The following is a 13,055-nucleotide window of genomic DNA, read 5'->3' on the forward strand; positions in this document are numbered from 1 at the left end:
TACCTGTCAGGCAGTAAGAAAAATTTAGTAGTTACAGAGGCTGCAATGCAGATCTCTTAAAAGACACAGATAGGAAAAATGAAATGGAATCATTATTTGGATCTAACTTCAGTAGTTAATTTTCCGACTCAAGTATAGCAAGATAAATAAACAATATGGTACCTTACAATCCAGCCCTGAGGGAGATTTGTACAAAGCAATAAGCCATATTAACGAGCACAGGATACAGTGTTTTAAAAGTAAGATAAAAGAGGTGATATTGTATATAAAAAGAGATGATAATGTCAGATTCAGTTTATTCCATAGCGAATTTGTGTCAGTATTTGAAAGTAACTTTACTAACAATATATCCAGAAAATCCATTAAAAAGCAAGTAAGTCATCGGTAACCAAGGGAACTAACAACTCGTGTAAGAGGAAGAGAGAGTAAGTCAAGATCTGACATTAATTGCATAATTAAAAATACTTAACATTTTAAGGAAAGCCATAAAATGTCTGAAGTATGCAGTCCTGAAAGAAATAAATAATGTAGGTAATAAGATTAAAACTGTATGAAATATATGATATTGCAGTGCCTGAGTTATTTCGAATTACATAACAAAGTTCCTTTGGGCACTGTGGCGACTACAGCCATTATGAAAGACATGAAATGTATTCGCAATTACGGGTATGGACAACCGTATAATGGAATAACGGCATTGAAAATTTGTGCTTGACCTGGACACAAACCCAGATTTCCTGCTTATTTCGAGCAGTCGTCTTACCATTTGGTTATCCGAGCACAAATGGCAGCCTGATCCAAACTACTATATGTCATCAACTGTGTGTCACCAACATCTATTATGTATATTCCTGAACAGGGGAGACATTTTACTTGAAAGTTGTTTGCCCGGTGTTGATGGATAAATACGATATTGCAGTGCCTGTGTTATTCCAAATTACAATGCAAAGTTCTTCCGTACATGCATGCATGTCTGAAGAAACTGGTACTGCAACCACTACATCTGCTATGAAATACATGAAATGTATTCACAGTTGTGGATAAGGACTACCATAAGCTGTATAATGCAAGGACAACAATGAAAATTTGTGGCAGACTGGACGATATATGTAAGCCTGGGTGCCCATGAGTGTTGCTTGAGTAGCCAAATGGAAAGACGACCACTCATGATAAATGTGAAATCTGGATTCAAGTTCCAGTCTGGCACAAACTTTCATTGTTATCATTCCCTTACACAGCTGGCAGTACCCAATATTTGCAAACTGCAAATATATTTCATGTCTTTCATAATGACCTTAGTACTGCAATGCCTGTTCCTTCGGACATGCAGGCAAGTCTGAAGGAACTTTGCATCATAATTTGGAATAACACAGGCACCGCAATATCGTACTTATACACCGACAGCGGGCAAGTGACTTTCAAGTAAAATATCTTTCCTGTACGGGAATATACATAATGGACATACGAATATAGGTTGTTGACACATTGTTGACGACATACAGAAGTTTGGGTCTGCCTGTGAGTTGTGCTCAGATAGCCAAATGGTAAGGTGACTGCATGAGAAAAGTGGGAAATCCGCTTTCGAGTCACCGACTAGAACAAATCTTCATGGCCCTCATTCCATTATACAGCTGGTGGGAGTCCATATTCGTTATTGAGAATTCATTTCGTGTTTATATGGAATATTGTCAAATGGGAGACTGGAGAACCAGTCAGTGAACAATGACATTGGTGTGACTGATAATTTACAAATTGCAGGTACTTTTAATACTTTTAACAATCATCTGTTAAATATAGGAGCCAAAGCAGGATTAAATGGTTGGGTTGAAGTAGCTAGAGGATAAATTAAAAATATCATTCCACAAAACTTTAAGCAACTATAAAGAGCACAAACACCTTACACCATAATTAATAGAATTATAAAAATACTAAAACAGTATCTCATTTGGTGCCGATTGACTTTCAGACGAAATTCTGAACCATTGCTCTAACTTAACATTGTCCTCAGTGATAGACATAGCGACACTGGTACAGAGAATTTTTCCAGGCAGATTAAAACATGTTATTGTTAAAACGCTTTACAAGGAAGATGAAAAGAAAGACTTAAAAGATCATCTTCCAGATTTATTACTAACATCCTTTCCGAAGTATTCATACAAGTAATTTGCTCAAGAGTAGTCCCGCATTTAAGTAAGAACACTTTACTTGGCACATCACAGTTTGGATTCTAGATCTTGCTCGAACAACAATGCTGTTTCTGTATTCAGCCACCGAACATTACAAGCCTTACATAGTAAAATATCTTCAGTTGATATTTTTGTGACCTTTCCAATGAGTTTGATTTGACAGGTCATTTTATACTACCAGAAAAACTCAACTTTTATGTAATTGATGCCTTTACACACAATTAGTTTGAATCAAACTTAACAAACAGAATGGAAACGTTTGTGCTGATTAATTGAAACAATGTTAGGAAGGTAGAAAATGTTAGTGACTGGAGAGAAATCACAAAGGGAGTCCTACAGGGTTCAATTTTCATTCCAATATTATTGCTTAGACATGTGAATGACCCAACACTTAACTTTCAGAAAGCAGAATTGGTACTCTTATTTTTTTTTAAGACTGAAGTGTATCTTACAAAAAAATTATAATTTGAAGAAAGTTCAGTTGGTTGGTTGGTTGTTTGGGGAAGGAGAACAGACAGCATGGTCATCGGTCTCATCGGATTAGGGAAGGATGGGGAAGGAAGTCAGCCGTGCCCTTTCAGAGGAACCATCCCGGCATTTGCCTGGAATGATTTAGGGAAATCACGGAATACCTAAATCAGGATGGCCAGACGCGGGATTGAACTGTCGTCCTCCCGAATGCGAGTCCAGTGTCTAACCACTGCGCCACCTCACTCAGTTGAAGAAAGTTCAGTATATTATTTATTATTGTACTACAAATAGTTGGTAATATTAATGACTAATTAACAAACGTTAAGGAGGATTAAGAGACTGTGTATATGAAATGTAAAAAGAGGCCTCTGTCAGAAAATACATCCTTTTATTTCTAAAGGAAACAAATATTTTTGAAGAAAGCAGACACTTGCTCCTATAATGTATTACTTCTGTTTTGGCCTTCAGTGTACTAAGATGTAATGTCGCCGAAATCATACACTGTGCATTCTTATGAACTGCCAGTTATTGTAGTGAAACTCTTGATATCTCCGTATTGATTTTTTAATGAATTTAAATTTTTCAGGCAAATGTAACAGGAAATTGTGCTTACATTGTCTGAAATCAAAGTGATCAATTGCTCATTGCATCATGTTATTTACGTACTTTATTTTCCACAAATCGAACTAGCAGATCAGTTTTTTATGAAGTGTGATCGAATATTCATTGTCACTTTTTACACAGAAATCACAATAGTATTTTATGGTCAACAAGGCTTCAAACAGTGATGATGCTCGATAACCACAGAAGAATATAGCATATAATGGCAGAGAGGTCTAAAACAACAATGATTCATTATTTCAAAGAATTGAATATATATTTCTTGATGTGTGATAAGTTGCTAACCACATTGTGCCATCACATTTGTAATGTCTTTCCTGACACAAACTCATTTCTCTCACATTTATTGATCATTAAGAAAAGTTATGTTACAAGACGGTACTAGTGTTGTAATAAATACCATTAGAGAGAAAGTCACAAAAGAGACTGTTAATGATATTTTTCAAACAATTATTGTTTCTCTGAAAGTGGACTCTCCCTTACTTTCGAGAAAACACACTGTATTCAGCTCTCTAAAACAAATGGGGAACTGGAAGAAGTGTAATACTGAGTTGCTCAAACGATTATGTGCAATTACTTTTGTCCTTGGTATAATCGCTAGTCTTGGAAATAATTTTGATATTTCTAACCAGTAATGTCTTATGGGATAACTTTTTTGGGAGACTTATCACTCAGAAAGTTAGTATTGATTGCACAAAATTGAGCAGTAAGAATAACATCTGGTGTTCGCCTATGATCATCATGTAGATAACTCTTCAAGGAGTCAGGCATTTGAAATGCACCATGCTAGTACTGTAGAGCAATGAGTCGCATGTCAGCACAAGCACCGAAGCCAACATTACCTTCCTTCAATTGGGCCAACTGGCGTTGAATCGAGGAAGTACAGTACATACTGACGAAACTAAAATGAGCTCTAACATGGAAATTAAGCGTTCCCGGACGGACACATGTCCACATAACATATTTTCTTTCTTTGTGTGTGAGGAATGTTTCCTGAAAGTTTGGCCGTACCTTTTGTGTGTGTGTGTGTGTGTGTGTGTGTGTGTGTGTGTGTGTGTGTTTGTATAGTAAAGAAATGAAGAAATCCGTTATTAAGTTTACTTTGGTCTGTATTAAACTTTAACAGCTCTAGATCCTTAATTCTGATGCTACATTCTGATTTTTTTGTACCGCGGATGGTATCTCATAATCTCACTTTCATCGTTCGATATTGCGCTAAGGGAATTGACGTCGCGTTGATGTTCGGTCTAGTGTGATGGACTCTTCGCCATTTGACGGTGAAGTCCCCTGACGTTGTGTTGTCGTCTAGTGTGAGTATGTCTTCGGTGGGACAGTAAACTTACTTCTACGTAATATATTGCTAATATGCATTTATATATTGAGGATTTGGTGCTTCTTCTGCTACAGTGAGATAAACATGTAAATATGATGAAATCAATGAACTCAATTTTAGCTGCAATTGGAAACACCTTAGCGTCGGAATCCACAGATGAACTTCCATTAGTTTTGTGCTATCGACATCTGTGGTGCTAATCGGTAGTAGTGTTTTTGTTTCTAGAGCATGTCTGCAGGCAGTGTTTGTGGTTAGGTAATGTAGGAAGCTCAGTGAATTTGTTGTAAACATCTCTGGAGACATGTTTACATTCGTTGTCGTTCAGTGTGGACGTTAAACATTAAGCAGAAACAGTATTGACTGTCATTAAAGGAGTGTTACACTACAAACTGCAAGAATGGTAGGCTTGTCTGGCGGCGGACACCTCTTCAATCCTGCGGCAACAGCAGAAGGTTTGGATTTTCTGTGACCATCAGTTTAAGTGAAACGCGTAATTTCGAAGATATGGGTGATATCAGTCTTAGTGGAAACATGTAAAACCGTTGTGAATCCTGTTATTTAATTGTATGATACCCAGTAAACCTATATGACTGAATTAAGTATAAACGTAATTTTCAAGCTTAGTGGATTTTTTGTGACTGTCAACTCTACTGTATCAATAGGAAGAACTTAAGGGTAGGTAATGGACATCTGTAATAGGAAAGCAGGACGAAACCACGTTTCAGTCTTGTGATGTAAGACGGTGTGAATGTGTTAATATTGCTTACAGATCGAGACATGACTGCTATAACAACAAATGCACCAACATCAGCCGACGCCTGCTTGAGTATAGTGCATAGTTTAATGTGTCATCGCCAAGGAGGAGAATCAGAAGGTTTTGCAAAACGCGCTATTGAAAGTTTAGTGAAGAAATTGAAGGTTGGTACTTTTTAGACTTTAGTTAAGTACAGCAGTTCAGCCGTGTCTTGTGTTCTGATAAACTGATTACTTCGTGTATTTATGAAGGTAATAGCCTATCTCAGCGACGATAACAGTTGTTCGCATTATGGACACCTGTAAATTCATTTCCCAGTTAGTGTCCACCAAAGTGTTTTAAATAGTGACAGGCTGGTGGGTTATTTAATTCACTGTCGTCACACAATTCACGTAGTTATTCATATTCACTATCAGTCAATTGTCGATAATCATAGAGTGCTAAGTACAAAATGTATGTGACATAAACTTAACATGGTGAATGATTTTGATCATATTCCGAAACGTCAGTAGTCAACACTCAGTGTTTTTACGCTGTCACATTATTTCGTGGTACATTATAAATAGTATACTTAAACTTCTTGTCATCAGTCGGCCTCTGAAAATTATATACGGACACTATGCTCGAGTATTAGACCCGTTATTCAGTTTGTATTTTTCTGCGATCTGATCAAATACTTACGCTTTAAATCAGATGAAAAAATACTTCCTAAGAACACATAACTAATAATGGATCAGTGTTAGAGTATTTCCACTATTTCCAATAGTAGATTCACTTATGTAGGTACAGTAAACTAATGAAATAAGGCCTTAATGTTTTGAAGATCAGTAACAGTAGATATCATTTCTCTTCTATTATATTGACATTACTTTATCAAACTGAAAAGAGAAAATGTGTGTGTAGATCTACCAGACTATGGTAATAGCATAGGAAGAGAAGGATACTGCTTGTAACAACTGTAGAAGTTGTGCATTATTTGTTTTGAGGCCTTGTAGATCTGAATAACTGTGTGGATACTATGGGTTCGTTGTATCCAACACAGAAATTAGTTTTGACAATATTAGTAGTGAATGACAACAGATCACACTTTTGTCCTTAAAGTTAGTAGGCCTACTTGATTTTAAAAGTGGAAGAATCACTAGTGACATGTCAATGCAGAAAAGAACAGAAAGCACTAGAGTAAAGACAAAAAGGACATACAAACACTGAAGACATTCTCTATGATCCACTCACCTAGTAGGCATCACCTAGATTTGAGTGCGATCCATTTCCATAGCACCGCTGCACCTACAGGCCCTCATCGTGAAGGAAAGAGCTACTCACAGTGATGGCACTACACATACTTGAAATGAATCATAAAGAGACAAGACATCAGCTTAACACTTTTTCAGAAAATAAAGGTAGATATTGAACATTGTCAAAATGTAATGTCTTTTCGATGACTACATTTGTATACAGACTGGAGAACGGTTTGTAGACTTACAGAAGGTTTCCATAACAATTGAGATGACAAACACACCGGTGAAATAACCTTTGTTAAATTAAATAGATTCTTTAATGTTAGTGAATGTTGATATAAAATTGAGTAAGGAATTTTGGGAACTATTTGTCTGAATAATGGTATTACTGTAAATGAGAGTAAGTAACAAGATGGCCCAGTCTTTCAGACACTGGACTATCATTTAGCAGGAGTGAACTCAAGTGCTCATCCATCCATACGGATTTAGGTTTCTCCACATTTCCCTTCAACACAAAATGAATGCACGAGTGGTTCCTTTGAAAAGTACATATCCAATTTCCATCTCTAACCTAGTCTGTTTTGAACCTACAGTTCTATCAGAAATTACCTCTTATTCCTGTAATGTGTGCTGCATAAATACATGGACCAATACTGGTAGTTTTCTAGATGCTGTTTTTTCTAAATGAAGTACAGACACACACACACGTGTACTCTCCCATGGCTACAGTAAAGCTGTTTGTGAGACATCTCGCTACTGATACAGAAATGGTTAACATATATTTTAAATGAGCTATAAAGAGGGAAAATTATAGGCCCAGATGATTATAAGCTGTAAAACAATTTCTTAAGGACTTTGATTATGGTAGGGAATCTTCTCGATTGCTTCACCACATCATGACGATTTGGCCCCAAATTCTTACATATTTCTTAAGTATATCTTCAGTTAGTGGTGATAAAATTGTATCATAAACAGCTCAAGTTAGCATAAGAAAAACTTAATTTATTGTTGCTGACTAAAACAATGAATTCCTTCTTTGCAGGAAAAGCGTGATGAACTGGACAGTTTAATAACAGCCATTACAACAAATGGGGCCCATCCAAGTAAATGTGTTACAATTCAGCGTACTCTGGATGGCAGACTGCAGGTGAACATGACTTGAAGATAAATATTATCATCCCAGTACTTAGAAGAAAAATCATACTGTAACAGTCATTTAAACACTATAATCATATAACAAAGTGAAGTTATGAAATCTGTAGATAAGCACTGATTATAGATAAATTAGGCATGACACTGAACATACTGAGCAAAGTAATTTTAGTATTCAGTCTTTGCTAGTGGCATTTATATACAAAAGGCCTTATAAATATGTACAACATATTCTGTCTATATTTGTATTCTTGTCTCTCTGACAGGCTAAAAGTCTAAAACAGGGACAGTGTCGGTCAGGGTGTGGCTTATCTAAGATACATTGGTTGACAAGTGCCTGTTTCAAGTAGCCATTGGAAAGACAGTTATAGGGGACCAATGAAAGGTGATAAAGAGGTGATGCATTTAAGTGCCACAATTGAAACTATTCAATATTCTTCACTGGTTATGTTGGATTTGTTAGGTCACAGAAGGGTGTCATAGATTCCTGTCACCACAATATATGTAATTTTTTCTACCTCTTTGAAATGAAGGCTCTCTTGGGATTGAGCTGTAGTGTAACCTGAGGCCTGGGTTAGATTGGAAGGTGATAATGTGATTGTAAATTGACAAAGCTGGAGATTTTGAGAAAAAAAAATCTGCTGGTGCTGCAAATGTATGTCATGGAAAAAACTCAGCTAGTTGATAAATAGTCAGTTTAGAGATTTTTGGCTGTACGTCATTTGCCACAAAATTATTTTTGTTTGTAGGCCTATGGAAATATCTTGCAAACTATTAGAATTATGATCACTGTTCACCCAAATTCATAGCACACACTGTGATTATTTTGACTTCAGTATTTGATATAGTTACTTCAGCTACTTATTATTCCATATATTTAATGGTGTGTTTCCAGTTGTTGTGCCAAGTTATTTTTTCATTTTATGCACATTGTTTCAGTGACTGGTCCATCCTTCTTTTTCAGTTGCTGTGAATTTTGTTATGTGTACTCACTGCCCAGACTTCAACCAAATTGTGAATTACCGTTGGTCCATTTATAGCAGAGTTAGACGCATGACGTCACCTATGCCCTTTGATGCGACTCATGACGCCAACTATGCCCTTTGATGCTCTATTGTTTTTCAGAGCCCCCACTGATATTCTGTGAAACACAAATTCTCCTAGCATTTTCCCAGCACTGATGGGCAACAAGTCCACCACTGTAGCCGAGTCGACAACGTGCTGGCTTGTCATGCCGGGGGGCCCTGGTTCGATTCCCGGGTGGGTCGGAGATATTCTCCGCCCAGGGACTGGGTGTTTGTGTCATCTTTCGTCATCATCATTTCATCCTCATCGATGCGCAAGTTGCCGAAGTGGCGTCACCTCAAAAGACTTGCACCAGATGATCAGGTCTACTCGCTTGGAGGCCCTCCCCATACGATAGTCCTCTTTCCATGGGCTGCAAGACCTTAATGACCTCACCAGCCATTGTGTACACCAGGGCTGGGAATTTGTGGTTTGCAGAATAACAATGTGGGCTCTGAAAAGCCACGAAAGGACATAGTGGGCATCAGGACACAAATTCAGCTATAGTTAGTGACATGAGGCCAATTATAATTCACAATCCAGGTAGCAAGTACAAATAAAAGCAAAATTTTCAGCACCTGAAGAAGACAGCTGGGTCAGTTGTCATAATTTTATGCATAAAATGAAAAAACAATTTGTCGGAACACCTTAAAGCACGCTGTTAATAGATCACACCAATAAAACATGAGAGATCACATATTGTCTGTTTGATGCTTTATAATTCGGTACTTACATCCAGTTGTGGGCGTAGCCCCTTGCATTCTTGTCTCAACACATGCTTCCACAAAACATGTATTTCATGGCATAGCCCTGTTCTAGATTATTGCCTCTGAGATGTCTGATCTGTGAAATGTAACACGAAGAAATTATGTTATTTATTTAACAGAACTCTTTGCATAGGAGCTGGAGCTGTTACTCACACATGTAATGACGTAGACCTTTTAAATTAGATAGATGCCTCAAATTACAAAATTCAGTTTTAGAAGAACTGTGAAGTATAAACTGCAGCAAAAGATATGACAATAATGTCCATTTATATATAATGCTTCTCTGCTGAAGACCAAAGCAGAGTTTGCAATTTTTCGTGCAAAATGCACACGGGCATAATGCATCCTATCTGAAAGTCTCTACAGGCCTATGACATGGCTTGGCGCTATCATATCTTACTTACGCTTCATGAGTGGGATCTTTGGGGCCCACTCCCGATTTTTATCCGCCAGTTCCTGTTCCATTGGTCGTTCAGGGTTAGGGTTGGTACTGTTTTCAGTTCTCCACAGACCCAGGAGAATGGCATCCCACAGGGTTCCGTATTGAGTGTACTTCTTTTCCTAATTGCTATAACTGGACTTCTTGCCTCCGTTGGTCCTTTATTCCTTTGCTGTGTATGTGAATGATTTCTGCATTTGGGTTATTTCCTCTTCGATGGCTTTTGCAGAGCAGCAGCTCCAGGTTGCTATATGGCATGCCTCTGCATGGACCCTCTCACACGGGTTTCAGTTCTCTCCTTTAAAATCGCAGGTGTCCACTCCTATTGCCGTACTGCAGTCCACCCTGATCTGGAGCTCTACCTCGATGCACAATGATTACCTGTGGTTCCACAGTGTAGTTTCCTGGGTCTTCTTTTCGACAAGAAGCTCACTTGGCTGCCTCATATCAGACTTCTGAAGATAGGATGTTTCCGTTAACGCAATGTCATTTGCTTCCTTGCCCACACCCCTTGGGGTGCGAATCATTCCACTCTTCTCTGCCTTTATCGGTCTTTAGTGCTGTCTCACTTGGTCTATAGTTGTCAAGTTTATGGTTCGGCTGCTCCTTTCACACTGCACCTCCTGGATCCGATCTACGGTTGTTGTATCCGTTTGGCCACTGGTGCCTTACCTACTAACCCTGTTGATAGTCTCCTGGTTGAAGCTGGGATTCCCCCCCCCCCCCCCCCCTTTCTGTTCTGTGGTCCCAGCTTCTGGTTTCTTATGCAATCACTGTCCGTTCCTCTCCCATTCATCCTTCCTATTCTATCCTGTTCCCAGACCAAGGACATCGCCCACCTGATTCCTGCCCGTGGGCTTGGGCAGATTTACTGATTTTCAGCTTCCTTCTTTGTCCTGTCTCCCACGTTCCCTCCCCAACACCCCCCCTTGGTTAGTTCCTTGGCCCCGGATTCAGATGGATCTCTGCCGAGGTCTGAAAGATTCCGTTCCCACAATGGTGTTCCGCTGTTTTTTCCGCCGAATTTTATGAGAGTTTCAGGATGCTGTTGATTTTTACACTGATGGCTCTAAATCTGCTGATCGTGTGGGATATGCCTTCACGTCCTGTGTTGGGATGGAAAATCCGCTGAATTGATGGAAATTTCCCAGGCCCTTACCTTTATTAAACAGTCCCAACTCTGCCACGTTTTGTTATGTATGGACTCAATGAGTGGCCTTCGGGCTATTGACCAGCGTTTTTCCCGCCGTCCCTTGGTCTCTGCCATCCATGACTATCTCGCTGGTCTTCACCATGCTGCTTGTTCCGTTGACTTCCTTTGGGTCCCTGGCCATGTGGGTATCCCAGGTAATGAGCTTGCTGATTGTTCGGTTGGGGGAGCAGTCACTTAACCCCCGTCCCCTTCCCTGTAACCTCTCCTGCGGTGGATTTACGGCTTCATATCAAATCCCACTTCGCACAATCATGGGCCAACTCGTGGGAGGCTACCTCCCTGTCTAATAAACTTCGTGCAATTAAGGTGACACCTGTCCCATCGCATTCTTCCTTCCGCCTCTCCCGAAAGGACTTGACCACCCTGTGTTATCTCGGCATCGGCCATACCTGGCTGACCATGGTTTTCTTTCGCGTAATGAGCCACCCCCTCTTTGTGGTTGTGGGGCCTTCCAGTCAGTAGCCCACATTTTGGTGAAATGCCCCCTCCTTTTGGCTCTGCGTACTAAGTACGGACTTCCCCGCACATTACCTTTATTAATTGGCAGACGATTCCTGGATGGTGGAACTGGTTCCCAGTTTCCTCCATGAAAGTGGTTTTTATTTTCAGTTTTAAGATTTTTAATCTCCCTCTGGAGTAGGGGCAGGGCGGTGAGGGTTGGGGTGTCTCCCACTGTAAGCTGTGTTTGGAGATTCCTGATTCCCCTCCCTGGCCAAGATCCTCGTTTATCTCCCTTTTATGCTGCTTTTTAGATTTGGTTAGTCTCCTTTTACAATACGCACTTGTACATTCTAGTGGTTGAATGCTTTTAAGTAGCAGGTGGTCTTGCCTGTATTGTATTGGGGTGGGATATTTCCTGCCTCTAGCATAGCCTTGGGGTTGCCCACTTGCTGACTTCCCTCCTTTTGTTTTCACCATTGACAACACGACTGCACTTTTAGCCCCCCCCCCCCCTTCCACCTGTTATGACTCTTGTGAAATGTAAATCCGTCCGAATAGACCACCTTTAAAACAAGGGACTGATTACCTTGCTGTTTGGTCCCTTCAACCCCAATCAACCAACCAACCAGTTCCATATGCACAGTCGCTGTGCTGGTTGGGACGCTGGTAATACTTCGGAACTCATATTCTGCTGACTTCATTTGAGTTTTTTACAACCACCATCCACAATGCTTGATGGTCCCTGTCTGTCACCACATAAGGGCTGTCCGGCCATCGTTTAAGCTGCAGTTGTTCCTTCACATTTACACTTCACAATCACATCACTAACAGTTGACTTTGGCTCCTGTGGATGAGTCGAAATGTCCGCGATAGATTTATTACTCAGATGATATCCAGTAATTAATAATTTATTAATTTTAAGTCACATAGCTCTCTGACAAAACCGCTCAGTTGTTACTACTTCTTTACTGACAACACAATACTCCCCACATCCTTTTATACTGGCAGGTCCACGTCCCGTGACATCTAGGGTCAGTTCCACGTTACATAGAGGTGTCCAGATAATTTTCATCAGATTTTGTAAGTAAAACTTCAGTCCATAGTACCAAACAAATAGTATTTCAGAACAGAGCTGCAGCTTTTTGTTAATTGAAATTTAATAGTAGAAGCAGATTAACATTATTAGTTAATCATTAATTGCTGCAGAAGATGGTGTGTTAATAATATAGTGTGTTCTCGGGATATTCATATTGCGCTTCATTGAAATAATTTTTCCATATGAGATTTTTTCTAAGTTCTCACTTTCCTCCTATTCAGTTTCAGGAGTTAGCTTTGTTATAAATTTGTGTGCTGTATCCAGCAAATCGTAAAAATT

General features: G+C 39.3%; 1 protein-coding gene across 3 annotated transcripts in view; it reads left to right on the top strand.

Annotated features, from left to right (window-relative positions):
* Positions 1-4,801: 4,801 nt before the first annotated feature.
* Positions 4,802-13,055, top strand: part of LOC126187728 (mothers against decapentaplegic homolog 4) — a 146,142-nt gene continuing 137,888 nt past the window's right edge. Inside the window, exons 1-3 of one of the 3 annotated variants that reach the window (XM_049928976.1) lie at positions 4,802-5,063; positions 5,381-5,529; positions 7,646-7,750. In XM_049928976.1, the coding sequence (XP_049784933.1) occupies positions 5,009-5,063; positions 5,381-5,529; positions 7,646-7,750 (309 nt within the window). In that variant the 5' untranslated portion in view covers positions 4,802-5,008. Of the gene's footprint in view, positions 5,287-5,380; positions 5,530-7,645; positions 7,751-13,055 lie in introns of all 3 variants that reach the window. The other 2 variants (XM_049928975.1, XM_049928974.1) reach the window with 2 other exon arrangements.

Source organism: Schistocerca cancellata, chromosome 5 (assembly GCF_023864275.1).
Source record: "Schistocerca cancellata isolate TAMUIC-IGC-003103 chromosome 5, iqSchCanc2.1, whole genome shotgun sequence".
Classification (NCBI taxonomy): domain Eukaryota; kingdom Metazoa; phylum Arthropoda; class Insecta; order Orthoptera; family Acrididae; genus Schistocerca; species Schistocerca cancellata.